General features: G+C 44.6%; 1 protein-coding gene across 1 annotated transcript in view; it reads left to right on the forward strand.

Moving 5' to 3' along the window:
* Window positions 1-27698, forward strand: part of GORASP2 (golgi reassembly stacking protein 2) — a 256823-nt gene that overhangs the window by 39353 nt on the left and 189772 nt on the right. The window contains exons 5-7 of the mRNA XM_069225319.1: window positions 1353-1483; window positions 1574-1706; window positions 27398-27518. Of these exons, the coding sequence (XP_069081420.1) occupies window positions 1353-1483; window positions 1574-1706; window positions 27398-27518 (385 nt within the window). The remainder of the gene's footprint in view (window positions 1-1352; window positions 1484-1573; window positions 1707-27397; window positions 27519-27698) is intronic.

A 27698-nucleotide genomic window follows, 5' to 3' on the forward strand; every position in this document is an offset into this window, starting at 1 on the left:
TCCCTAATCTTCCTGGACGCAGGGACATTCCTTACTAGACACATGTGGGAAGGGGAATACAAAAATCAGTCATTGGTTTTTCAAAAGAAATTTTGAAATCTTTGTCTCTTGATTTCAGCGTCCACTTATGAATAGACAGAGATAGCGTCTGCATGTAAGTTTCCTTGACAATGCATAATTAAAAAAAAAAAAAGAATCTGCACTACATTTGACATCTTTGAATATCACATACCCTTATGCACAGTTTGGTCTGCCAAGAATGATGTAGGACAGTGGTTCCCAGCCTGTGGTCCAGGGACCCGTGGGGGGCCGCAAAGCCTTCTCAATGGGTCTGAGACTGCTTAGAAAATTAAATAATAGTAACAGTTTATATAAATAAAGTGGCTAAATGTACAATTAAACATTTTAAAACGTACTGTAAATGTTAAGGAATTTGAAATTAAAGGCTAAAAATTAAATTAATATCCTCAGATTGATTTGTGGGAGCAGTGCAGGTGCATCAAACAGAATTTAGTGTGGACGATGCGTGGCTTTGATTAAATTTAGAAAAGCTCCAACCTTCCTACTTAAATTACATTTTCTATTTTTTTTATTTGTATTTTTGATGTGCTATAATTTGTGTATGTGTTTGAATTCTTGTTTCTGTATTTTTTGTCTATTGTCTTGCAGTTAAAATCATCAACAGTGTTTAGGCTGGGGTCCCCAGCTTCCAGTAATGACTCAGTGGGGGTTCCCCAGATTACAGTAATGATTCAGTGGGGTTCCCCGGATTCTAGTAATGATTAAGTGGGGGTCCACAGAGGTCAAAAGGTTGGGAACCACTGATGCAGGACATTGTAACCAGATATCATTTTTCTGGATAAACTACAAGACACCTTTGGTAAAAACCTGTTTGTGCCACTTTATTAAGTTGGCAGGATGGCGCTTAGTGAAGTGCTTACATTTGACATTAGCGTCCCCAGCAGTTTGTCTCTCTGCAGGGCATATCTAGCCTTTTGTCCTTCAGAGCTTCATGAAGTGAGTACAATTAAATCAGGTAACAGTAACACTGTAACAAAACAGTTTGTTAGTACGAAACTGCAATAAAAATGGCTGTGTATTTCACCATAGCAGAAAGGGGTAAGTCAAGCTTGGTCCTTTTTCATATGAAATAATTCCTTGTTGTGAAATTAATCCCTGCATTTGTTAAGTGTTTGCCATTGACACAGGACGTCGTAGCTTAGCAGTCTCGGAGATCATTTATTTGAAGTGCTTTATTTTGACCTGGTATTAAAACATAACAATCATTTAAATAAATTGTTAATTTTATCTCCGTGTTTTTCCATTTTCTCACCTTATCCTCCATACCCTAGTCTGAAGACTTATTTTCCCTCATTGAATCGCACGAGGGCAAAGCATTGAAGCTTTACGTGTACAACACCGACACAGATAACTGCAGAGAAGTGATTATTACACCAAATTCTGCCTGGGGTGGTGATGGCAGGTAAGATAAATCTAAGGTATTTCTTAATATTATTATGTGACCTCTTTAGAATTGCTCCATTGTGAATTTTTTGTTTTGTTTTCCTAAAAGTCTAGGATGTGGCATTGGTTATGGATACTTGCATCGAATACCCACACGCCCGTTTGAAGAAGGAAAAAACATAATTCTTCCTGGACAAACCTCACCAGCACCAATTTCACCTGTCAAAGATGGTTTTACGGAAGTAAGTTTGTTTTAGTATGATTGCATTTGTATGTTCGATGGCGTGTGTGGCTGTAGATACACATGCTTTGCATAAGTCCGCCATCCAGTTTTAGGTCCAGAGTGTTACAAGTTGTTTTTGTTAGAAGAATTTTTCAAGTCACAAGATCAAGTGACTCCTCCTCTCGGTGAAACTGCGCTTGGGCATAGAGTCCTTTGTTTGATTGTTTTCTCTCCCCTTTGGACGTGTGTCCCTCTTGTGCCGGTATTCCTCAGCTCGGTCTATTCCGAACTATTCTTTTTCGGCTTTCTTTCAGCGACGGTATTGTAATTTGATTGCAGTTTACCTAACGTAGTTGATCCGAATTTCTGTGCCGGGAGTCGGCTCATTGCCCTTCGGGGCACCAACGCCCGTCTGGGCCTACTCCTCCATGTGGAGTTAAGATACGCAAGTCTGATGGAACTGACTCCATTTCGGTTTTGCCCTCGATGTCATTCGAAATTCCCACACACTGATCAACACCTGGTGTGTATCTTGTATCTGTACCCGGACCATGAAGAAGAAAGCTGCAACACCTGCCAATTTTTTTTGATCCAAGAAGATACTCCGGGACCAAAGAGAATGTCCATTGGAGAAGGCGTGGAAGACACCAGAAAACACCCCAGATATTTTCAGGAAAGAACACGCGTAAGAGGAGCACGAACAGGAGGAGGCCTTCTCCATAGAAGATTCAGAGTCAGATGTCCAATCCGACATTGAAAGCCATCCTCTTACCTCCATGCAACATGTGAGTACATCTGCCCCGACCCCCTGTACAAAGACTTTAAAGAAGTCCCAAAAACAGCTCGTCGGAGCGCCACTGCTTTCGGGCCATGGTTGGATCTGAAAGATACCTCTGGTTGCCCTGCCTTCCGGCTCGCACCGAAAATAGCCAAGACCAAAACATCTTTGAGATCAACCTCTGACTCTGGAACATCTCACACGGTCTCGGGATCGAGCAGACCCTTCGATCCAAGCGTTTTGCCACCGAGCGAAAAAGCCCAGCACACTGGCTTTGGAGCCGACTGCTTCAGCTCAGCACAAGATTTCGACACCGAGAACTTCAGAACCTAAGACTATCTTCTAAAGACCCCAGTCACTCCTCTGAAGCAGCCTCACCAGTGGAGTCCATCCTAGAGACTAATGGACGCTCGTCAGCGCCTGCTCCATATTTAAAAAGGAACAGGATTAATAATTGCTTCCCTCCACCCCGTTCCAATCAAGAGGAACCTTACATTTCAAGAGGCCTAAACACTGTTCCTCCACCCAAAAAGGTTTCCAAGGACGAGGCCCCACTTCGACCCCAGCCTTCTCCACCACGCTCTCTGTGCTTCCTTCTACCCCTCCACCACCTCCCCAATCACCTCCACCTATTGCTGAGCCACAATTCTCTCCACAAGGTTTATCACCACCTCATGGAGATGATTTAGGCGACATGCCACAGGACATTGACCCATGGGATTCATACGATCAGGATCCCATTTTACCAAATTACCCTGATCTATATTCAGCATGCCCATCATCTCCTGAAGACTCAATATCATATCAGCAGGTCATAGCATGGGCAGCTGCATACCACAATATCAAAATGCGCACTCACCCTATTGAGGATTTCCTCTTTGATACACTGACTACCACCCATAAAGAAAGTCAGTTTTTACCCATGCTACCCGGCATGCTTAGTCGTGCCGCTGCTATTTCAAAAGAACCTGTTATGTCTAGAGTTATCATCCCAAGGGTAGATAAAAAAATATAAGGCGGCACCTAAACACCTTATATTTATACGTACACAAATCTCTCCTGACTCAATAGTAGTTAGCACAGCACAAACATTTGCTAACAGCCAATCAACAGGTGATATGTCTCCCCCTGATAAGGAGAGCAAAGAACTAGATGCAGCAGGGAAAAGGGTGGCTGCACAAGCTGTCAATTATTGGTGTATCGCCAATACGCAGGAACTCTTAGCACGGTACAACAGAGGCCACTCGGACGAAATGGAGGATCTTCTCCTGTACCCCCCAGAGGAAGATCGAAAAAGAGCACAGGAGATAGTTTCTGAGGGTCAGACCATCTCAGACACCTCAATCCGATGTGAAAATGATGCTGCAGACAATGCAGCACGTGTTAATAATACCAGCATTATCATCAGAAGACACGCTTGGCTTAGATGTTCAGGTTACAAGCCAGAAATTCAGCAGGCAGTTCTCAACATACCCTTCGACAGGGGACACTTGTTTGGTCAAGAGGTTGACCGTATCATAAGCTAAAAAAATACTCTGACACAGCAAGGGCTATGGGGGCATCACTCGCTACACCACAACGGGGTAATTTCCGTTGCCCACTATTCAGGGGAGGCTTGAAACCATCCTCTACTGAGCCTTCCACCTCTCAAAGCAAGCAAGGCACCCATTTCTATAATAGAGGATCCTAAAGAGGTGCACACAACAAGGGCAGGAGAAAGGCATCCACCTCTAGATGATCTGACTCCACTGCTTTCCACTGACTACCTACACCTTCCACCAGGTCACACCTCTTCAGTAGGGGGAAGATTAAAACATTTCTACCCACAATGGTCCAATAGGACCACAGATCAGTGGGTTCTCTTAATTAGCCAATATGGTTACTGTCTGGAGCTCATTTCCTCTCCACCAAACATTCCCCCTTGCACTCTCAAACTCTTACAACACTATCTTTCTTTTCTGAAAGAAGAGGTACAATCTCTTCTTCTCAAGTGGGCTATAGAACCAGTTCCACTCTCACAGCAAGGCTTGGGAGTATACCTCCTTTACCCCCATACTTCCTGTAGGAAGCTGGCCTGGTGTGTGGTAGGTACGCAAGGTACTTACAAATTATACCAGGTCCAAAGAAATAGGCATAGAACAGGTTAGAAAACAGTGCGGATAGCAATAACCAATAGTGACCCTAGGGGTAGCCTAAACCATATACTAAAATAATTGCAATGCGAACACAGGACTCCCACCTAGGTAAGTGGAATGTGTATAGGGGGACTGAGAGTACTAGAAAACCATGAGGTAAGTAACACAGTACCCCACATCGACCAGGAAAGCAGGAGTAAATCACTGGATTTTCCCCCAAACCACCCAGAAGGAAGGAAAAGAAGAAAAGACACCCAGACAAGCCTGCAAGAAACAGCAGTGGATTCCTGGAGAAGACCTGTGGAGAGAGGGGACCAAGTCTAAAAGTGTCAGTGGAGTCCACGAGGAGTAGAAGCTACTACCCACCCAGCTGTACTTGCAGGACTTAGTCAACGGTGAGGATGAACAGGTCAGCAGTGCAGCCCTCAAGCCAGAGAAGAGTTCCTGATGGATGCAGAAGATGTCCCACGTTGGAGTGAAGATTGCAGACTGGTGTTGGTTCAGGAATTCCATTAACAAGCCTAGGCAAAAGCACGTTTGCTGTTGGTGGAAAAGTGGAGCTGCTGGGGACCAGCAAGGCCCAGGAGGGTGAGTCACAGAGGATCTTCAATGTCGCAGGGAGTCCACAGGAGCAGAGGCAGCACCCACAGGAGCTCCACAGGTCTGGGACACAGGAGTTGCAGAAGGAGCCCAGGCAGCACTTCAGAAAGGGGATCCCATGCCTCAGGAGAACCACGCAGAGGGCTGTGCGTCGCAGGAAGGAGTGCCGGGGCTGGAACTACACATCACCTGAAGATCCCTTGGAGGAGATGCCAAGAAGACTTGGCAGCTGCAAGAGACGTGGAGCACGGGGTACTGTTCTGCATGGGAAGGCAAAGGCTTACCCCCACCAAAGGTGGACAGCTGGCAGAGAGGACTACTCTGGACCGCCACCCATGATGAAGGATCTACGCAGCTCAGGATGAGAGGAGATCCACGCAGCCAGTCGTTGTTGCAGCAGGTGCCTGCGGATGCAGGGGGGTGGCTCCTTCACTCCAATGGAGATTCCTTATTCTTGTGCAGGCTGAAGAGTTGCTGTCTTCGGGGGATGCACAGCTGGGGAAATGTTGCAAAGCTGGCAGGAGCCATGAAAACAAAGTTGCAAAAGAGTCTTCTTCATGGATTGCAGCGTTGTCGGTTCCTGGAGGGTCCAGTCGCAGTTCCAGTAGCCAGAAGTCAAAGTGGATGTTGCAGAGGAATCCTGCTGGAGTCTTGCAAGCCGAATCTGAGGACCCACCCAAGAGCGAGAACCTAAATAGCCCTGAAAGGGGGATTGGTCACCTAGCCAGGTAAGCACCTATCAGGAGGGGGCTCTGACGTCGCCTGCCTGGCCGCTCCGATGCTCCCAGGGTTCCCTGCCAACCCTGGAAACAAGATGGCAGAACCCATGGATCCTCTTGAGGAGCTTTGAGCACCACCACTGGGGTGGTGATGGACAGAGGAGTGGTCACTCCCCTTTCCATTTTCAAGTTTCCTGCCAAAGCGGGGGCCTGGGTGGGTGGGGAGGGGGGACGGTATGGTGGGGGTGGGTAGGGAGGGGGGGGGGGGACTGAAAGAGTCTCTCAACCGGTGTGGACTGGTTTATGGAGTGGCCTGGGGAGGCTACCCCTCCCAAGCCATTCACAACTATTTCCAAAGGGAGAGGGTGTTACCACTATGTAGCTGGACCTATGTCCCGTACACGCATTAAATCGCGTCCCTGCACTCACAAAGTCCAGGAAAATAGGTCTGGAGTTTGTGGGGTTACCTTGGCTAGTGAAGGGGTGCCCTCACACGCAAGTTCTTTACAGTTGTCCCATCTCGCTCAGACAATGTGAGAATGGGCAATTCACCGCCGCATTCACCTATTGTCAGAATATCTCCCATGAATGGACAACCAGTTTGCACCTCCTCAGCAGAATGCAACTACAAATAGGAGCTCCACCCACAAGTCCTTCACCAGTAATTTCAAAGGTGAGGAAACACCACAGATAGATCTCTTCAGAAAATTAAAAATGCCAAAACTTCACGGCCAGATACCCACACCCTCAGTTCAAGGGCAATGCTCTATGGATGAGTTAGTCAGGGATATTTGCGTACACTTTTCTGCCTCTCCCACTCATTCCGTCTCTAGTTTTCAAACGGAGACAAACTTCACTCACAGTGATCATTGTAGATCCCACATTGGCACGTCAACCTTGGTTCACAACACTTCTGGATCTGTCCATAGTTCCTCACAAGAAACTCCCCAACAGGCTGGACCTTCTTATTCAAAGTCCAGGTTAGAGCAGAAATCAGACCCCAAGACGCTCAACCTTGCGATATGCCTCCTGAAGTCATAGAGTTCGTTACTTAAATCTTCCACCAGAATGCATGGTTTCCTAAAGAGGCATGTAAACCTACAACTAGACAAGTGCAATGCAGCAAAATGGAAACGTTTTGTTTGCTACTGACGTCCTAAACACATTGACCCACTCAAAGCCTCAGTCCAAGACATTGTTTGTTATCTACTGCATTTGCAAAATGCAAACTTGGCATACTCCGCTAATCGTTTTCATAAAGCAGCTATAGTTGCTTACCTCCCAAACAGACAAGACATCTCTTTATTTAGAATTCTGATAATCAAAGCCTTCATGGAAGTTCTTAAGAGTCATTCCACTCAGAGTTCCCCTAGCACAGTCCTGGAACTTTAATGTTGTACTTACAAGGCTCATCGGTCCAACTTTTGAACCTATGCATTCATTCCTGTTACAATTCCTCTCATGGAAGGCAGCCTTTTTAGTAGCTATCACGTCCCTAAGATGTATAAGTGAACTCCAGGCTCTAACTTTAGAAGAACCATTCTTCCAGTTACCCAGAGACAGTAGTTCTTCGAACAAACTCTACATTCCTTCCAAAAGTAGTTTCACAATTCTACATCAACCAGTCAATTGGAGTTACCAGTCTTTTTACCACAACCAGACTCAGTTGTAGAGAGAGCTCTTCACATGCTAGATGTTGAAAGGGTTATTATGTATTATATTGACAGGACCAAACAGTTCAGGAAATCCAAACAACTTTTTGTAGCATTTTCAACACCTCATAAAGGTAACCCAATATCAAAAAATAGTATAGCCAGATGGATAGTCAAGTGTGTTCAAACTTGTTATGCCAAAGCCAAAAAGCAGTTACCTATTACCCCCAAAGCACATTCCACCAGAAAGAAGGGTGCTTCTATGGCCTTTTTAAGTAACCTACCAATAGAAGATGTATGTAAAGCTTCTACTTGGTCTATACCACATACATTTACTAAACTCTATTGTGTAGATGTTTTAGAACGTCAATAAGCCAATGTTGGGCAAACAGTGCTCAGAACACTTTTTCAAGCAACTCCAACTCCTACAGACTAGCCACCGCTTACTTGGAGGGACTGCTTTGCAGTTTATGCAAAGCATGTGTATCTACAGCCACACATGCCATCGAACGGAAAATGTTACTTACCAGTAGACATCTGTTCGTGGCATGTTGTGCTGTAGATTCACATGCGCCCTTCCTCTTCCTCGGACGCCTGTTGTCGCCCTAGATGCATTCTTTTATATAATAAATATCATATATATATGCAAATACTTTGCATGGACATCTCTTTTTCTGTTACTGTCTATACACTCCGCACCTCACCCGCCTGTGGGAAAACAATCCAACAAAGGACTCGATGCCCATGTGCAGTATCGCCGAGAGGAGGAGTCACTCGATCTCGTGTCTCAAAAAGATTCTTCGAACAAAAACAACTTGTAGCACTCCGGACCCAACAGTATATGTGGACTTCTGCAAAGCATGTGAATCTACAGCATTACATGCCACAAACCGGTGTCTACTGGGTAAGTAACATTTTCCTTTCTAGTTCTTTAGAGATTTAAAGATTTTGATCTAGATAAAAAAAGTGTAGCATATATATGATTACAGACTTGTGTTTGTGTATTTTAAGCTGAACAACCTTAATTCCTAAACCTCATCAGTGGAACCTGTTCCCAAAGCTCCTTTGTGGCTTTATTTGAATCTGCAAATTTGCTGCATTATGGGATACGTCTTGGAGTCAGAAGCTTTCTAAATACTGCCCACTATCGGGGAGGATCTAGTTGGACGAAAAACATTTTCAGTGGGAAATTTTCAGATAAGCAAAGTGGTTAGATTCACTCTAGTTTGTCCATCCTTTGATTTCCAGGGTTCAAGTAGCGCTAACCTAATTTTTGAACGACGTTCCCTTTTTAAGCTGAAGGTGAAAAGATCACTTTGTATGTCACAGGTTCTCTTTATACGCGTCTTCCGATTTGAAGGTACTTTTCATTTGGTATTTCCAGACTGGGTATACAGAACTGAGGTATAAAATTGTAAATTAATTCTTGGGGCGTTTCTTATTTCTCTTCACTTCCATGTATGCAGTAGTTTTAACGCTGAGAGATATCCAACCTTGGATGTCCTTGTTCTTTCCATAATGATGTAAAGGCAGGACGTGCTATATCAAAGTGGTCTTAATAATAATAATAAGAGACAGCTGGACACCACTAAACGTGTGATGCATTGCAGAGCTGTAGCATAATAAATGCAAGTTTCATGTAGCCCAGTAGATGCTGAGAAAACTTGATGCAGGGAGGTTACTTCTTTCTCACAGTCCACAGGTGTCTCTCCCATCTGTGCACCCCAGCCCACCCTCCCTCTCCAGGCCTCATGTGTTTTAGTTTGCTGTGTTCTGCCGCCATTCCCCCTGACATTTTCTCCAAGGCTCCATTGAGCGTTAAACTGGGCAGGCTAAACAGCAATGGAGATGGGGCCCCCAACTCAAAAACAGTCTGGATTGACCCTACAGCCAGTCTGCATGGTGATGGCTGACTTATTTTTAGATAAATCATATTTGTGTTATCCCATTGTGTTCTTACAGGTCCCACTCACTATATCCCTTTACCTCCAGAATGTGAAATTATTTTTATAGACACCACACTTAAATTTGTCTGTCAGTAAAAATCCATCTGTACCAATCAACATTGTGTGAGGCCAGCAGTGCACCTGTTCCAAGCTTTAACCAATAGAAAATAGTGGCTATTGCCCACTATTGGCCACTGAGAAGAAACAACCATCCACACCCACCTTTATTGTGTTTTTGTATTCGTTTTCAGGCTGCATTTGATGTCCTTGATGCTGTTCATAACCAACTATTTACATTCTTAATAATTAAAACATTGCAGGCCGTGGCAAGGTTAACGTCTTTATATTTAGACAGGCTGTTCATATGGATTCATTGTTACAAATTGATGACTATCACACACCCAAGATTAGGATGTAAAGCTACCACTTTTTTAAATACTTTTTTCTAAACGGCTGGTTTGCACACAACGTATTCCAGGAGAGTAAAAAGGCTTTAGTTTGAAAATACATAGGACTTTAAAGATATCCAGCATGTTTGTGCATCTTTGGGCACTTTTTTTTCTGTAATGAAACTCCTGGTACAAAATAAACTGCTGCTCCAGTTGTTGTCGTATTCTTTGATTGTTTCCACCATTTTTTGTTTTGTTGCACAGGAAAAGCACTGTTCTTTGGTCAAATGTACAGACATGAATCCTATATCACCATTCTGGTAGACCCTTTCCGGGGTCATAATAGCTTTGAATGTGATTTTTAAATGTTCTGAGCCTTTTGAGATTTCCACAGCTTCAGGTGAGTTTTGCACTTAATGTAGTAACTTACGCCTGGTGATTGGTGAATACCAAGTTTGTAACTGGTTATCAGACCTCGTTTAGTATGCCACTCGGCATACAGGGGCAACAGGACTGCGCAGTGGGCACTCACTTTAGCAAGTCGTTCTTGAAAGTCTTCATGCAGTTTACAACAGGAATAACCCAGGAGACCTTCACATCACAAGTCGCTCCTGGTTTAGCTCCTTCTCGCAGTCTGCTTCATATTGGTGTTCTTGAAACCAGAAGCCTACTGTGTTTCTCCCCTGGGCAGATCCTCCTCCAGGGCTAGAAGCTCTCCTTCCTGGTCTCAGAAGTCAGGTGTCCATGCACCATGCAGTCCTTCAGCTCATCTATAAGGAAGTGCTGGCTTCAGTTGATGTCCCTGACCTCTGGGAGACTGCCTGGCATGCAGACATCAACCACGGTCACAGATTAGTCACTTGAGTATTCTGCAGAACTCTCCCTTCCTTGTTCAAGAAGAACATTAATCTGGAAACCTAGCGGGTTGGTTTGAGACCAACTTCTATACTCCTTTTCAAGACCAGGGATGTGGATTCACTGTCTAATGTTCTGGAACCGGTTTGGATCATTCCTCTTTCAAATATCTGTTAGAAACTGCCTTTGTGCAAGGTGATGGCTTTCATAGCAGTTAGCAATGATACTAACTCAAGCAGTCGCCAAAACAAAGGTACAGTGAAGTGTGTGATTTCTGCGTCTGACTGTCATGAGGCCTTCTGAAGCTGTAAAGACAGTAGACAGAGGGGCAGACCAAGCATAGAAACTTCCCATACCTTGAACAACAGACATTGCAGTCCTACTTCTCATCTCTACAATCCACTGAATGACAGTGCACAGGAGCAACGCTCTGCTAACAAAGATTTCATTAAAGTTCTAAGGGTAGCCCTGTCTCTATCCAACCTTGCTTCAGTGTCTGAGTCTCCACCTTCCAGCTGCTGGAATGTAAGCAATACACTGTAGTTGTCTAGGGAAGCTATATCCACCCTCGATGACGTTACAGTCTAAATCGGTGGTTCCTAATGGTTCCATTACTCAGACTCACCACATGCTGAGTTCTAATACCAAAATGATTCTTCACATTCACACACTAGACACACCCATGGATTGTCAGCATAAAGAACTGGAGCTCTGCACGAAAGTGGTCTGTAGTCCATACTTCCTGGAGTCGGCCTAATGATTAACAAAATCCCGGTGTGCTGCTACCACCATTATATAGGACTGCCACGGGATATGGATAGCAGTTCAGTGTCATTCATGAGGGCATGCTTGGTGCTTGTTGCTATTCCTAGTTACCCATCATACAAGTAACATTTCACTTCAATCCCAGATGTTAAATTTTAGTGTTTTGACCCCACAGAATTTAACATACCACTGTATCTGCTGCCTGTAACTCTCAAATATGGAAGTACACTGCTATCGGGGTTTGTTTGGTTGCAGAGATTAAAGCTGCAGACACTTGAGCTGTAGCTCCTTCTGAATAGATCTCTGTATACACAATGCAACGAATGACCATTTGAGAACTGTGTTGTTTGTTTCAGGTTCCACAGAAACTGATGGACTCTATGCTTCTTGAGGTGTTGCCAGAATTCGCTCTGGAACAGATCATCATGGAGTTTGTTCTTTTCCAGTGTGCTGGATTTTATTTCCTCTGCGTTACTAAGTCCTTTCATTAGAGTTTTCTGGGGTTTTAGAGTGTCCTCTTTGTTAAATAATGTATTCCTTTTTTGCTTATCTCAGCACCATGCTGTAGTTAATTTGGTGCAACTTAAGATAATAGGATGTAATACAAAGAGAATCCATCCCTGCCCCAGACAATTAGTTTTAACTAGTGCCTCCAGGTGTGCACTTCATTCAGAGAAAAAAAAGGGGAGAGCAGGTCTGAATTTTGAGCACCATCAGTGTCAAGTGATGGCACCAGCGTTTGATTTTGAGACATTCTACTGTAGTGTATACTGCACCTAGTAGGTCTTTAGTTTGGAAGAATCATGTTTGTCACCAAGATACGTAACTCTGAAGTGTGTGTGCTATCAAGAGCTGCTACTTTTCTGTTCCACATTACCATGCAAGCAACAGCACCACTAGAGCAGATCCTACTGTCACCTTACAGCACAAAGCATCAGAGGTCCTGCTCTAGAAATCGTTCGTGGCAGTTTATGATACACCTGATTGAAAGTTTTTTTTTTTTTTCCATTGGACTTTGTACCATCTTGTTTGGGCACTACCTTGAATTGGACTCTGCAAATGTTTTCCACTTTGCCTTCTGACACTGGCAGTGGACCAAAACAGAGCCCCCCACTGGATAATGTTACATCATTCACTGCAATTCTCTGATATTTAGAAAAGCAAATTAGCTGGTTAATATCCCTGTCTTAACCAACCCAGTTCCAACCTCTGGTCTTTACCTTTAAGCCTTATGTACCGTACCACCTAAGAGTTACATGCTTTTGATGCTGTTACCACAATAATGCAAATCATTGCAACTCAAATATCCTTGTGCCGCGTTCTTGGTACGCAAGAGGAGTAGTATAGTGCTCATCAAAACATCCTCTTTTTCTGAAATGATGCTCCAGCTGATTTAGTGATGATTTAGGAAGCTATGGAGATCATCTTATTTGTCCATCACTCTTTCTTCAAGCCATACAAAGAAAGGAAGAGTAGTAGTATTGATAAGTAAGGAGATTTGTGCCAGTGCTGTCCTCAGGGGCAAGTTGGCCAATTGCATGCTACTTCTCCCTGCCAAAATCAGACAAGAAGCCAGAGTTTTGAACCCGGGGCCAAGGGATTTCTATCTTAATTATTAGAATATCGTTTGATGTGCTGGTTCTGTTGAAACTTGGTGTCTATCTTGCTCTTTCTCCCTGCCTCTCCTCTCATGTTCTCCACCATTTCTCCTATCTACTCTTCACAAGACCTACGCACAGCAGAATGTCATAAGCCTGCCATTTCCAGAGAATGGACCATTTTTGGGCACAGGGTGAATACAGAATAATCAAATGAAAACAAACCCAATAAAATGAAAAAAAAAATCAATCTAGAAATTAAAAGGGCACCATTCAAATCTTCCTAAACACCTGAGAAATTTGATTTTTCGGTCACTGTCAACAGAATTCAAAGATCTTTAAGTCCCAGATATTCTTCATCAAATTTAGTAGTGCTGTTGTGACATTAACTGCTGTACAGAAGGGCCCTGTCCCTTTCACTACTTGTCACCACTTTGTGAGTGAGGGCACCCGCTTTCTTCAATAGGGATGTTTGAAAATCAATTTGAAGGCTTGACTGCTGAATACTAAAACGTCTGCAATTTCAAGCAGTGCTACCACCAGAGATTTCCAGTGCATTCAAGTTGTCAACAGTTTCTGTTCTCACAAGAGATGTATTCCATGTATGAAAGAGTCTCAGTGAAGGTCAAAGTCCGCTTGTAGTTCCTTCCTTCGAGAGAGAGTAAATTGGCTGTTTATAATTGACGTGCAGGATACCTTCATACAGAAAGTACCTGAGGTTCAAGTGAAGGGTTTCTGTTATTTGTGCCGGTCTGTATCCTTTCACCTAAAGGCTTGTGCCAGTGGTCTACATCATATTCATTAGAGTGTTGTCTTTCTTCAGCAGGGAGACCTCTTTGTCTACTCATATATGGAAGAATCCCTGGTTAGGTATAACACCATCTAAAATATTCTTAAATCGCTTGAAATCATGGCATTTCTTCATTTGAAAATAAGTAAATTAAGAGACTACTTCTCATGCAACTTTGAAGGTTATGGCAATCCTGAATGTCATTGTAGACAAAATCGCAGGAAAAGTGTGTTCACAGCATGTATGGCTGTCAATACACATGCATTACATACTCCTGCCTTCTAGTTGTTTACCTGGGAGGAAGTTTTGCGTCCGAGGTGTAAAATGAGTCCTCTCTTAGTAAACAATGAGACTGGTCCTTGGCTCCATCCACCCTTAGATTGCTGTTTTCCGCCATCGGGTTTGGATGTGTAAAGTAGCAGCTCCGAAAATATTGCAGTTCACACGGTTACTTCGGGCCTTGTTTAGATTTGTTGATTTCAGAGAAATTCTACAATTGCCAGCATCAGATCTGTCCTTTTCAATCCGTAGATGGCAGTTTCATTACTTTTTCGAATACTTACAAAGGACTCCACCTCCTAGTATCTCTGTAGATGGAGCAGACTCCCTTTCAGTTCTGCCCACATTGTCATTCTAAGTACACAAGGTCTGCAACCTGTGCCTTTTTCCAGAACACGAGAAGTTGAACTGAGCTTCTGCCAGGCTTTCAGGTGCAAGAAGATGCTTTGGTATCAGTGAGAAATGCTGGGCACACTGGCGGATGCAAGGTCAGTCTTTGTCAGACTCCTCAGATGTCTTTGGGGAACAAGACCTTCTCAGTGCCCAGATGGAATTGCTGGGACTATTGGAACCACAGGTCTCTAAGAGAACACTCCACCTTGAAACATTCTCATCAGAGGCCTCAGAAGAATAATGCATCCACAGATTATTCTGAAACACTCAGACCCATGAATCCTCCGCTTCAAAACCAAAAAAGCCACATCCAGTAATGGAGCAGAGATCAAAGTCGATAATTCATTCGATGTTTAGTTCTAAAACCTTGGAGCCCCTTCCCCCGCCCCCTCCCCATCCTTGAAAGACTGGCGGAGAAGCTCAACAAAAACTGATCTTTAATCACCCTGACACAAGCAGAATTTTGGCAAGGCCTCCACGGAATACACATTTCCTCCCATTAAAAAAAAAAAAAAAAAAAAAGGGAAGTATACTATCAAGGAAGAACTTGAATATGACACTCATTGGCAGCCAGGGCGCAAAAAGTGCAAGAAGTAGATAACTTCCTCATTCTCTACCTCTATCTGTCACACTAAAGTAGGCTTCACAAACTGCGTCTTTGCCACCACAGTCTGATACACTGTCATTGTCTCCACCACATAGGCCAATCTTACCACTGTCTCCTTTGCCACCACCACAGTGTCCAGAGAGGTCTGTTCAATTCCTCTGACCCAGGTAGCTTTTATGGGAAGGCCGACCCCTATGACCAACCCACAGGGACAGGAGATGATCCATTGGGAAGACTACATTGTTGATACACAGGAGGATCAGGACATTGAGCTTTACCCAGCAAAGCCATCTCCCCTAAAGGTACAACAGCATACCATGCTGTAATTCACAATACACATTGTGGAAGACGAAAACAGTTTATTTGTAGAGACCCTCTGAAAAATTGAGTGCAGTGTTCATTTTTACCTGCATTAGGGGTATGATGAAATCAGCCTTTGAAAGCTTCAAGTACCTGTTCAGGATAAAATTAGTTACACCCCAGTATAGAGACAAAATACAGTGCCTCTTCAGGGGACCTTATTTTCTTCAGAGCACAGGTGCTTCTAGGCTCTTTGGTAGCACATACAGCCAGAAAGAGGACGTCCGCCCAAACCACCAAAGAGTGCCCACCCCTCAGATAAGGAAAGTAAACAGATAGATTCAGCAAGCAAAGTTGGTGTTGGTGCCGCAGTCCGCTGGTGCATCCCCAGGTTCATCGCATTGCTGTCAAGATACAATTGATTCTATCAGAAAGAGATGAAAGCATTAAACCCAATCTTCTGAATCATAAAGGAAGTATGATGAGGAACTGGTGGCTGAAGCACACACCAGCTATTACTCTGTAATTTATTCCTGGCTCCATGTGTCAGGCTTCAAACTAGAAGTGCAACACACCTTTTCAACATTCCCTTTGATGGGAAACATTATTTTATTCCCCAGGCGGACCAAATGTTGAATGGGGCTATACAAAACACCTCAAGGGGCACTTTTCATAGCCATACCCAGGAGGCTCACCAGAATCAGGCCACAGATCTGGAACACAAACCTCTTAAAGGCAGAGACAGCTCCCCACCCCCATCCCACAGTCACATAACTCCTGTTGAGAGGCATTTATAGGATTTCTCTACACCCTGAATGGACATCGCCTGAGACCAGTAGGTGCTTGCAGTAATTCAAAAGGGCTGTTGCCTACAGTTCCACACATAGCACCAAGGCAAAGGGGTTTCATTCAACAACACCTTGCCTTTCAAGAGGAGAAAATGTGATCGTTGCTTCAAAAAGGGTACCAAGAACCAATACCTCAACACCAAAGGGGAGATGTAGTGTACTCAGTGTACTTCCTCATCCTGGAAAAAAAGAACTGAAAACTGCTACCCGTACTAAAACTTAGGCTGCTTGATCATTTCATCTGGTCGGAGCATTTCTATGCGACCACATTACAGGTTGTCATCTGGCGTTAGACCTGAAAGTCATCTATTATCATATTCCTATCCATCCAGCACATTACTGGTATGTCCGATTTGTGGTAAGTGGTCAGCACTACCAGTTCACAGTACTTCCCTTCAGACTCACAGCATACCTAAGGGTCTTTGCCAAATGTCTTGCTGTTGTGCCCGCTCACCTCAGAAGGAAGGGCATCCACGTATTGTGTTTCATTATATAGACTGGCTGATCAAGAGTGGCAGAAAACAAAAATGCCAGCTCAGACTTATGTTCACACTGTCTTTTAAAAAGCCTCTTTCACAACCTCAGAAGGTTGCACCATTCTTGGGGTAAGTCCTAAATGCTGCCATGGGGAAAGTTTACCCCAATAAATAGAGAGTGACAGCATTTCAACAGCTGTTGCTTCTTTTTCAGTCTACTCGCTCAATACCAGTAAGAACTTAATGAAAGTGCTTGGAACGATGGCCTCATGCATTGCAATTGAGTTGCATGCCAGATTACAAATGCACTCTCTGCAACGGTGCCTTGCTAGTCATTGCAAGAAGAGGGTCAGCTCCACGATCTAGCATTGATAAAGGCCAGCGCTCTCTATTATGGTGGACCACCAGGAGCCTATGTAGCGTGCAACTTGGCAGCATAAATGTGCAGGGTATATTAACTCTCTCCAGCATATGCAGCACGTCAACTACCACAAACATCTAGCCATTTTGTATGTGCTGAAAGCTTTCTATTCAGTGATACGAGACAGAGTAGCCTTTACAACTTACTATATGCAAAAACAGAGGACATGCATCCTGTTCTACTGTTATGTTAAGTGTTTCTAAAGCACACAGCTACCCAAAAGGGCTTCCCAGCGCTAACGGGAACCACAAGATAAGAAACTCAGGATAGACACACTACTTAAGTAAAAAGATAGGTCTTTAATTGCTTTCTAAAACTAGCAAGTTGCAATTAGTTCTCAGTTGAATGGGGATTGTATTCTAGCTCCTAGCTGCCATGAAAGCAGAAGATCTGCCACCACTCCTGGTTCTGTAGATCCTAGGGGTGGCCAGAAGAGACTGATTATTGGACCTTAACTCTCGAGTTGCACGATAGGGGGTAATCCGGTGTCTAAGGATGTGTGGTTTCTGAGCATACTTTACGAACAATATATAAAGTTTTAAAATAAATCCTTTTCTTAATATATATATTTTTTTAACTGGTAGCCAATGCAGGGCCGAATGAACTGACTGAGATCTAGGGATGTGTAACAGCACTCTAGCTGCCGCATTTTGAAATGTCTGCAGCCTCCTGATGACATTCTCTGGGCTGCCCAGGTAGAGCTAGTTCCCATAACCAGCTGGACAGGATAAGACCTTGAATTACTGTTCTCCATGTCTCTGCAGGGAGCCATCTGATCGTCTTCCTAATGACCGAACAGGGCAAAACAAGACCTTGCTTCCTTCCGGACTTGAGATGCCATCGTAAGATCTTTGTCTAAGAGAACTCCTAAGCTCTTAACCTCCTTTTTCGTGGAGGGGTGTTCCCACAGTCACCTGGCCAGCTAAAGTGCTCCTATATAGATGGATTTTTTCCAATCGCTTCAGTCTTTTCACCATTCAGTCTGAGACAGCTCTTAGTCATCAAACTATGTACTTGAACCAGACAAGTTGACAGATACACAAGTGGCCCTGGAATTAGGGGTCAGGGAGATGACAATCTGCGTATCGTCTGCACAAGACACCATTAAAAAAAAAAAAACAGTGGAACAAATAATGTCCTCTAAGGGGTGTACATAACCATTGAAAAAAGTGGGACTCAACGATGAACCTTGAGGTACACCACACTTGAGCTTATGACTCTCGGAGAGACCAGGACCTTCTCTGACGTGAAGGCTTCTGTTGTCCAAAAAGGATGACAGCCAGTTTAGTACCATACGCCTGATTCCAAGAGCATCTAGCCTGTACCTGAGGTTGGAATGGAGACGGTATCAAAAGCTGCGCTCATATCAAGAAGAATGAGCACAGCAGAGCTTCCAAGATCTAATGTTTTCCTAATCTCTTCGGTGGCAAGTAAAAGAGCAGTCTCCGTACCGTAACCAAGCCGAAAGCCTGTTTTCAACTGATGTAGAAGATTATGGGTTTCCATGAATTTGGGCAGATACTTATTAACCAATTTCTCAATCTTACTAACACCAGACAGCAAAGAGATAGGTTTATAGTTCTTTGTTTTATCTGGATCTAGGGCAGATTTTTTCAAGAAAGAACTGACAATTGCATGCTTCCAGAGGTCCAGTACTTGTCCCTTTTTACAATATGTCGATATGAACGTGGTCCGCTGGTGAGCCAGATTTAATAGTACTGGCTACTTCCCTAACATCCTTACAGTTCAACTAAAGAAAGAAAAAGAGAAGGAGCAGGTTCTTTTTTTTTTTTCTCTTCTTTTTTTTAAGGGGCCAGCTTCCAAGCCCTCGTAGAAGATCGAATTACCGTACAAATACCCATAGTCCATCAGCAATGCGATAAAGATTATTTGTTTTTCTGCCGCTTACACTTGTCCCATACAAAGTCAAGAAAATGTGACAAGTCCCCATGGCGTTCATTCTAGTGGCACCAAATGAGTACTTGGCCCTATTAGAGATGCAGGATTCGTGTACACCTCTATTTGACTCCACCTAGCTTCAGTGGACACATACATACCAAACAGAATGCTGCTCCCTGTTTACAGTTTCAGTAATTAAACCTCTTGTGGAGGGTCTTAAGAGTTATACCCCCCCTAGAACAACTCTAGTTCGTGCATGAATGATAAATGTAGCCTCACTAGGCTTATGGGAACATCTTTCCAACCCCCTACATCCGGTGGACTTTCAGTTTTTTTTCATGGAAAGTAGCCTGCTTAGCAGCTATCATGTCCTTAAGGTGAGTTAGCAAGTTACATCTCTCAGTATTCAAGAGCCCTATATCCAGATACGTAGGGATAGGGTGGTCCTATGGACTAACGCAGAGTTGTTATCCAAAATAATTTCTTTGTTCCACTAGAATCAATCCATAGTGGCCAGTTTTCTTCCCAAAACTGGACTTGGTCGTGGAGAAGGCATCAAATGAGCACTCCTGCTTTATTAAAGGGACAAAAGCCTTGGGTAAGCCTACTCAACTTTTTGTTGGTTCTGCCACAGAGAGGGAAAGCCGTTTCCAAAGCAGGGATTGCAAGATTGAGGATAAAATGCATTCAAACCTGCTAAGCTAAAGCTAACAGTTTGCCCTCTGTACCTCCTAAAGCATGCTTTATACACACAAAAGGGACTACCATGTGTTTGTAGTCATACCTCCCAAGCTGAAATATGTAAAGTAAAAACATGGTCAACACTACACTCACTAAACATCACTGTGTGCATAGTCTGGCCCTTCAACAGGCTCTGATTGGCCTAACAGTGTTAAGAATACTTGTTCAAACATCCATCTCCTCTTCCCGCTAACTGCTGCTGGAAGAGTACTGCTTTATATTCAAAGCAAAGCATGTGCACCTGCAGCTACACATGCTACGAACTGAATATGTTCCTTGTTCATAGTGTAGTGCTGTAGATTCACTTTCACCCTCCCACCTCCCTATAAGTGGGCAATGACAACATATATTTTCTTTATCAACCTCTCCCTTTCTCATCCAGCTGTACGGAAAATGTAGCTGAATCCTACATGCATTGCGGACTTAAGGGAGGGTTCACTTTACAACTTGTTACTCTGAGCTTCATCGAAAAATAACGTGTAATGTCCGGGCCCAACACTAGATGGCAGGAGTATGAAAAGAATGAATCTATAGGACTACGCGATTCAAACAGAAAGTTGCAGGCTAAGTAACATATTCCTTTCTCCAGGGAAGAATTTTTAATGCTTCAAAGCAGATGCCTTCCCTTCAAGGGACAGTCTCTGACCGTGAAACAATGCAGCAAGATGAACTGCATCTTGGTCTTGTTTGTTTTTCACATTGTGTGTGTGTTATACTTCATATGAGACTAATTCAGGAATGCTTTTATAATTACTGATCCAAAGCATTAAGAAAAATTAAATAAGTCCTTACTAAAATGCTCAAACTGCTTAATTTGGTGATGCAGGACTACCCATCATATTCAGTGCATCCTTCAGGCCCCCTCTAAGGATGTCTGCAGTTCAGAAATCCTTTCAGTTTCAAAGTGCAAACCTCATATACGTGGTGGAACAGAAAACTGTTCATCTAACTCTGAAGAAAATTTTTCCCTGCAGTGTGGCACTCTTCCTTTTTGTTTCAATGCACAATATGACCACATTCTCTTGCGCTAGGAAACCAGGGTGATTAAGATTGCATATCCTTTTCGGAGAAGCCAAAACTTCATGTCACTGAGCTCTGCCAAGCAAATTATTTTGCAGCAATACAACTTCCAGGAGAGCTGAATACTTCAGCATTCTCTGTGAGCATAGTATATGTAACATCTGCATTTAGCGTCCTCTTGTTTGCTTCCCAGAGCACTCACAGTATGGATCTGTCAGGGTTAGAGTTTTTCATATGGAATAGAACAGTGGTTCCCAACTTGTGGTCCAGGGACCCCTGGGATCCACGAAGCCTTCTCAGGGGGTCCGCGACTGCTTAGAAAGTTAAGTGATATAATAATAAATTAGGTCCCCAGCTTTCAGCAATAACTCACGGGGGTGCTGGATTTCAATAATTCAGTGGGGGTCCCTGAGTCCCAGTAATGATAAAGTGGGGGTCCACAGAAGTCAAAAGGTTGGGAACCACTGGAATAGAACATAGGATTCCCAGATTTTGCATACAGATTTCCAGAACCAGTCTCTGAAAAGCCTCATGGGTTCCCTCATCTGATGCATTACAGTTCAAGTTTCTTCCAGTTCCACTGATACACAGGGTAACACAGAAGTTCAGAAATATCTGCTGATCATGGTTCTAGCTGCCTTCATCTGACCTGTCCGCTGATTGTACCCCATTGCTAGGACTTTCAACTTTGAAGACCTATGGCTCACGAAAAATTGGAAATAAGTGGTTCTGCTCCACCTGCTATCTTGTAGGATCTGGACATTTTTTCTACATATGTGTTTTTAATGGGCAGTACTTGTTTATATGGAATCGTATTCAAAATTACTTTTTTCTTTTTTTAAATTCCTTTTTTGTAAAGTATTTCTCCTTTTTAGAATACCTCCCCTTTTAAAAAACTAAAAAACTCATTGATGTGACTACTTTCTGAATGTATACACTGGTCAGAAACAAACACCTGGAATTGGCCTTTCTTATTTTCTATAATTTCAGCTACAACACTTTGAGAGATTTGGGGGTTTTAATTGACAAGCTTTAGGCAGTTTTATTGTAACGCTACAGTTATTCTTAATATTTATTCTTTCCTTCCTAATGTGATGTGATACATTTTCACTTAAAGCAGTGCTTGTGCTTGTTTTCTCTGAAAATACTATAGGTTTTGCTGTGCTATGTGTTTTGCATGTTAAGGGGGAACCATGATATTATTTAGACTAATTGATATGTAAGGTATTCAAAGCAGTGCTTGATATGCACTACCCCAGTGGCAGAAACACTTGCATCTAAACACCTAATAGCTAGATAGGTATACTTCAGTTATTAAAATGAAAACTGTCAGGGTCCAGTTATGTCAAGCTTGTACTCTAATGGAAATTCAGCAACGTTGGCTCTTTTGCCAAGGTGAATGCTTAGAGGGAGCACCTGATCTGGACCTACCTTGGTCAGGAGCTCGCTCCCCCACGATTGCAGCACCACCTATCCGTGTCCCTGACCCCCCCACCCACGCTCCTGTTTGCGTGTTCGAGGCCCTCCTCCACCGCCAGGCACCTGTCTGCGCCTCATCCCTGGTGTCTAGTGGGCTTCTGGTAAGCGTCGCTAGACTTGTGCATTTGTACCTTTTGTTATTGTGCTTTGTTTCATTGCCTTGATTTATTGTGCTGTTTTCCATTAGTTTTTTCCATTTTTGTGCCTTTTCTGGCTTTTGTGCCTTGTTTTTGCCCCTTGTGCACTCCCCGCTCTGGCTCTCTCTGAGCTGCTCTCCGATCCCCTGCTGCTGCGTCCCTGTCGCCCCGGCCCCCTCGCGCCCCCATTCACCTCTCCCTCCCACCTCCCAGCTGCTCCTCCCTTCTTAATGGCGGTCGCTGCGCGTCCGCACCGCTGGTGCGCCGGAGGCACGCCAGAGGCAAGCCCATCTGCGCCCGGCCACGCCTGGACCGCGACCAGCAACACCCCCCCTGGTCCGCGGGACCCCGCACCTCCAGACGTCGCTACACGGCCAGCGACCTCATTGCCCTCAATCCTGGCCACAACACAGCCTGCTTCCAGTCCTCACCGAGGAACACCAACGGTCCCTTCTCCTGCTGCACCTGCAAATTCACCTGCGACAGAACAATGAAGCCCCCCAAAGCCAGAACCAACCATCTCCACTGCATACTCCTCAACACCTGCTCCGCGCGCAAGCACGTCATCGCTCTCTGGGACCTGCTCGACACCACCGCCCCAGATGTAGCCTTTCTGACCGAAACCTGGTGGAATGAATCTTCGGCGCCCGACATCGCCATAGCCATCCTGGATGCCTACAAGGTCACCCGAAGAGATCGCACCAACGACATCAGACAAAGAATAGCCATCGCCCACAAATCCACCCTCAAAGTCTACAACCACACGGACGACACCCTCAAGACCGCCGAGCACCTACACTGGATCCACACCGACCCCAACACCACCCTCAGAGGAACACTCATCTACAGACCCCCAGGACCACGAGCGCCTTTCATCGACTCCATCGCCGAACTCGCCAGCACCCACGCACTCCACTCCAGGGACTACATCCTCCTCTGGGACCTGAAATTCCACCTAGAGAACAACAACGACCCCAACTCCACCACATTGATCGCCAACCTCGGACTCCGACAACTCTTCACCACACCCACCCACATCGCCGGCCACACGCTTGATCCCATCTTCTCCACAAGCGCCCACATCACCTTCAACCACACTACTGAACTCCACTGGACTGACCACCACTGCATCCACTTCTCCTTCAAGAAAGAAACCAAGCACCACCGCACCCAACAACCACCCCGCCGCTGCTGGAGCAAAGTTACTGAAGACCAACTAACCAGCATCCTCGCCCAGAACCCACCTAACGACCCCACCGACCCAGACACCGCCGCTCTCAACCTCAGACAGTGGATCACCAACTGTGCCAACTCCCTAGCGCCACTCAAGAATCCCCCCCCAACAACCAAACCTGCAAAAAAGCCACCTGGTTCACAGACCAGCTCCAAGCTTCCAAGCGCGACTGCCGGAAACTAAAAAAGAAATGGCTCCACGAACGCACACCCGACAATCACACAGCCCTCAAGGACACCACCAACAGGTACCACCAACTCATCAGACTAACCAAGAGATCCTCCTTCAAAGACCGCCTGGATAACAACGCACACGACAGCAAAGAGCTCTTCAACATCGTGAAAGAACTCTCCAATCCCAGCGCCAACGTCAATGACATCCCACCTTCCCAAGAACTCTGCAGCTCTCTGCCCACCTTCTTCCTCCAGAAAATCACCGACATCCACAACAGCTTCTTCACCACGACCATGCCAGACCCCATCCCCGCAAGCTCCACCCGCACCAACCACCTGACAACCTGGACCAACGTCAACGACACAGAGACACTCAAGATCATGAACTCCATCCACTCAGGATCGCCATCTGACCCATGCCCACACCACCTGTACAACAAAGCCGACGCAATCATTGCCCCCCCAACTACGGAAGGTCATCAACATCTCCTTTGAAACAGCAACATTCCCGGAAAGCTGGAAGCACGCCGAAATCCACACCCTCCTCAAGAAGCCCAAAGCTGACACTAAGGACCTCAAGAATTTCCATCCCATCTCCCTGCTCCCGTTCCCAGCGAAGGTCATCGAGAAAATCGTAAACACGAAACTGACCCGCCACCTCGAAGACAACAACATCCTGGACCCATCCCAGTCCGTGTTCTGACGGAACCACAGCACTGAGACCGGCCTTCTTGCCGCCACAGACTACATCAGCCCAGTGGTTCCCAAACTTTTTTGACCCGCGCCTCCCTTGACCTATTGGCTATTGGCCGCGGCTCCCCGTTATGCTATTTTTTTTTTTTTTTTTTTGGGGGCGGGTGGGGGGATGTGAGCCGGGCCTCAGGAGTACTTACATTTTTCACGCTGAAAATAATTGGGATAAAGCCAATGAAGGTATTATAATCATAGATGTAATAAAATAAAAATATAACAGTTGTTTAATTAAATATATAATTGGTTAAGTCAGAAACAATATAAACTATGCTTAGAAATCTGTACTGAGGGGAATGCCTCCAGTACTAATCCTATGCTAGACAGCATATGCTCTCCTCTGCACTCTGGTGTTTGACTGTGAGTCGCACAAAGCAGCCTATTTGTGTGCTAGATCTGGGAGTGACCCCAGCAGCATGCAAAGTTTTGCATATATGGTGCTGCACTCTGTTTTCTCTTTAATGCAAAAATGCACATCAAAATTTGAAGTTTTATCACATTGTGCGAAATCTTATTAAACTTGAGCCTGCAGGTTTTTGTGAATAGAACTAGTGTGTACTATAATTACTACCACTAGATGGTGTTTGAGGATTAAACTTCAAGGCCCTTCCTTGCTGTATTTCAATTTCTCACTCGAAATTCCACAATCACGAACTGTGCACTCTAAACAAGGAAAACGGCTTCGGACTTTTTTTAATGGAGGGGATTATCTAAATTCTAATATGCAGTTGCAGAATTAGGTCACTGCTATCGGTAATGATGCAGCTCATGGCACCCCTGTCTTGTTTTGATGGCGCACCTGGGCGCCGTGTCGCACAGTTTGGGAACCACTGCCTTAGCCCAACACTGTTCAACATCTACATGGCCCCCCTCGCACAAGTGGCCTGCCAACACGACCTCAACATCATCTCCTACGCCGACGACACCCAGCTCATCCTCTCCCTCACCAAGGACCCACACACTGCCAAAACCAATCTTCACGAGGGTATAAAGGCCATCGGCGAATGGATGAGAACCAGCCGTCTGAAGCTGAATTCGGACAAGATGGAGGTCCTCATCCTCGGACCCACCGTCTCAGCCTGGGACGACTCATGGTGGCCAACCACACTGAGAACCCCACCTACACCAACCGACCATGCACGCAATCTAGGCTTCATCCTCGACTCCTCCCTCTCCATGTCCAAACAGGTCAACGCAGTCTCCTCCTCCTGCTACAACACCCTCCACATGCTCCGCAGGATCTACAAGTGGATCCCGACTGAAACAAGAAGACCCGTGACACAGGCCCTCGTCAGCAGCAGGCTAGACTACGGCAACGCTCTCTACACAGGCATACCGGCCAAACACATACAATGCATCCAAAACGCCTCCGCCCGACTGATCCTCAACGTACCCCGCCGCAACCACATCTCCCACCACCTGAGAGACCTTCATTGGCTCCCCGTAGACAAGAGGATCACATTCAAGCTCCTAACCCACGCACACAAAGCCCTCCATAACACCGGACCAGCCTACCTGAACAACACACTCTGCTTCTACACCCCCACCCGCCAGCTCCACTATGTGAACCTCGCCGTCGTTTCCCGCATCCAGCGAAAGACCTCCAGCGGCAGATCCTTCTCCTACCTCGCCGCCAAGACCTGGAACTCCCTCCCGACCAACCTACGGCAGACCCTAGACCTACTCGCCTTCAGAAGACTCCTCAAGACCTGGCTTGTCGATCAGTAGCAGCATAGCAGCACCCCCCCCCCCCCCCCCTTATTCCCCAGCGCCTTGAAACCCTTGCGGGTACGTAGTGTACTTTATAAATACGTTGATTGATTGATTTGAAGATTAAGCTTGCTGCTGGCTTGTAGTAGTTATTAGCCAATACAAATCCTATAACATAGAAGGAATGGGCTTATAATTGTATGTCGTAGTATCAGGGTTGTTATTTTCAAATCAGATTTTATTGATTATATTTTGCTAACAATCAGCAAATTTAGGTTACCACTTTTATAATACATTGTATTAGTACAATTGTCCCAACCCTGTACATAATACTGAGAACATGTTACAATGTACAACTCATTTTCCCCGTTTCTTCTGGTGCTTGTCAAGGCAGACTCAAACCAAGTAAATGTTTCTTTAACCTTGGTACTACGTTCCATTTCTCTAAGCCAGTCACCAAAGGGTGGCACAGAGTCTGATCTTAACAGTCTTCTGATATCTCATTTTGCCACCACAGTTACAAAATAAATCTTCGTCTTGGATATCTTCAGTTTTATCAACCATCCTACACAGCCTTCACTACATTGAAGTGATGTGCGATCTCTCCAGAATCTAAAAAGAAAACATGCGGAGTAATCGATAAAGTCTTCGTGGGCTAGCTTCTAATTCCCTGTGTACACGGTAACTGCCATTTAAAAAAAATAAAAAAATGGATTTTTTTAATGTGATTATATTTTTAGATATTGGTTAACAAGAGTGTTAGAGAATCTTCCTGGACCTGCAGAAATTATTATTGAGGTTATTAATGATGAACATGGCTGTGTGGTTAAATACAATTACAGGTAAGAAACATTTCCATCATACATATATGGATGGCAACCAATGCATGTGTTTGAGTTTCCTCAGCGATTGCCAAAAAAAGCAGAGTTGCCAAATGAATAAGAGAAGTGTAGCTTTTACATTAATGAAACAGTGTGTGGTTGTTAATGTCACAATATACTTTTTTTGCTTTAAAGGTTCAACTTTCTTCATCAAATACTCCATCATTACCTCCTCCAACAACTGGCATTGAATCAAGTCTTTCAGGACTTTCTATTGCTTCAAGCCCATCCATGGTTGGAAATGTTCCAAGTACAGGTTTGTGACTTAATTCCTGGCAAATTGTGCGCCTTTTGGCATTGTTTTACATTTGTGTTTTCCTGAAAGACAGCCTATGTTCCTCGAAGGCAAGTGCAGCACAAATACATTTGAAAAATGTGTGCCACCTTTGGATTTTCACTATTGTTCATAACAGCGTTTAAGGGATCTAGATTTTTA

Source organism: Pleurodeles waltl, chromosome 3_1 (assembly GCF_031143425.1).
Source record: "Pleurodeles waltl isolate 20211129_DDA chromosome 3_1, aPleWal1.hap1.20221129, whole genome shotgun sequence".
In the NCBI taxonomy this organism is placed as follows: Eukaryota; Metazoa; Chordata; class Amphibia; order Caudata; family Salamandridae; genus Pleurodeles; species Pleurodeles waltl.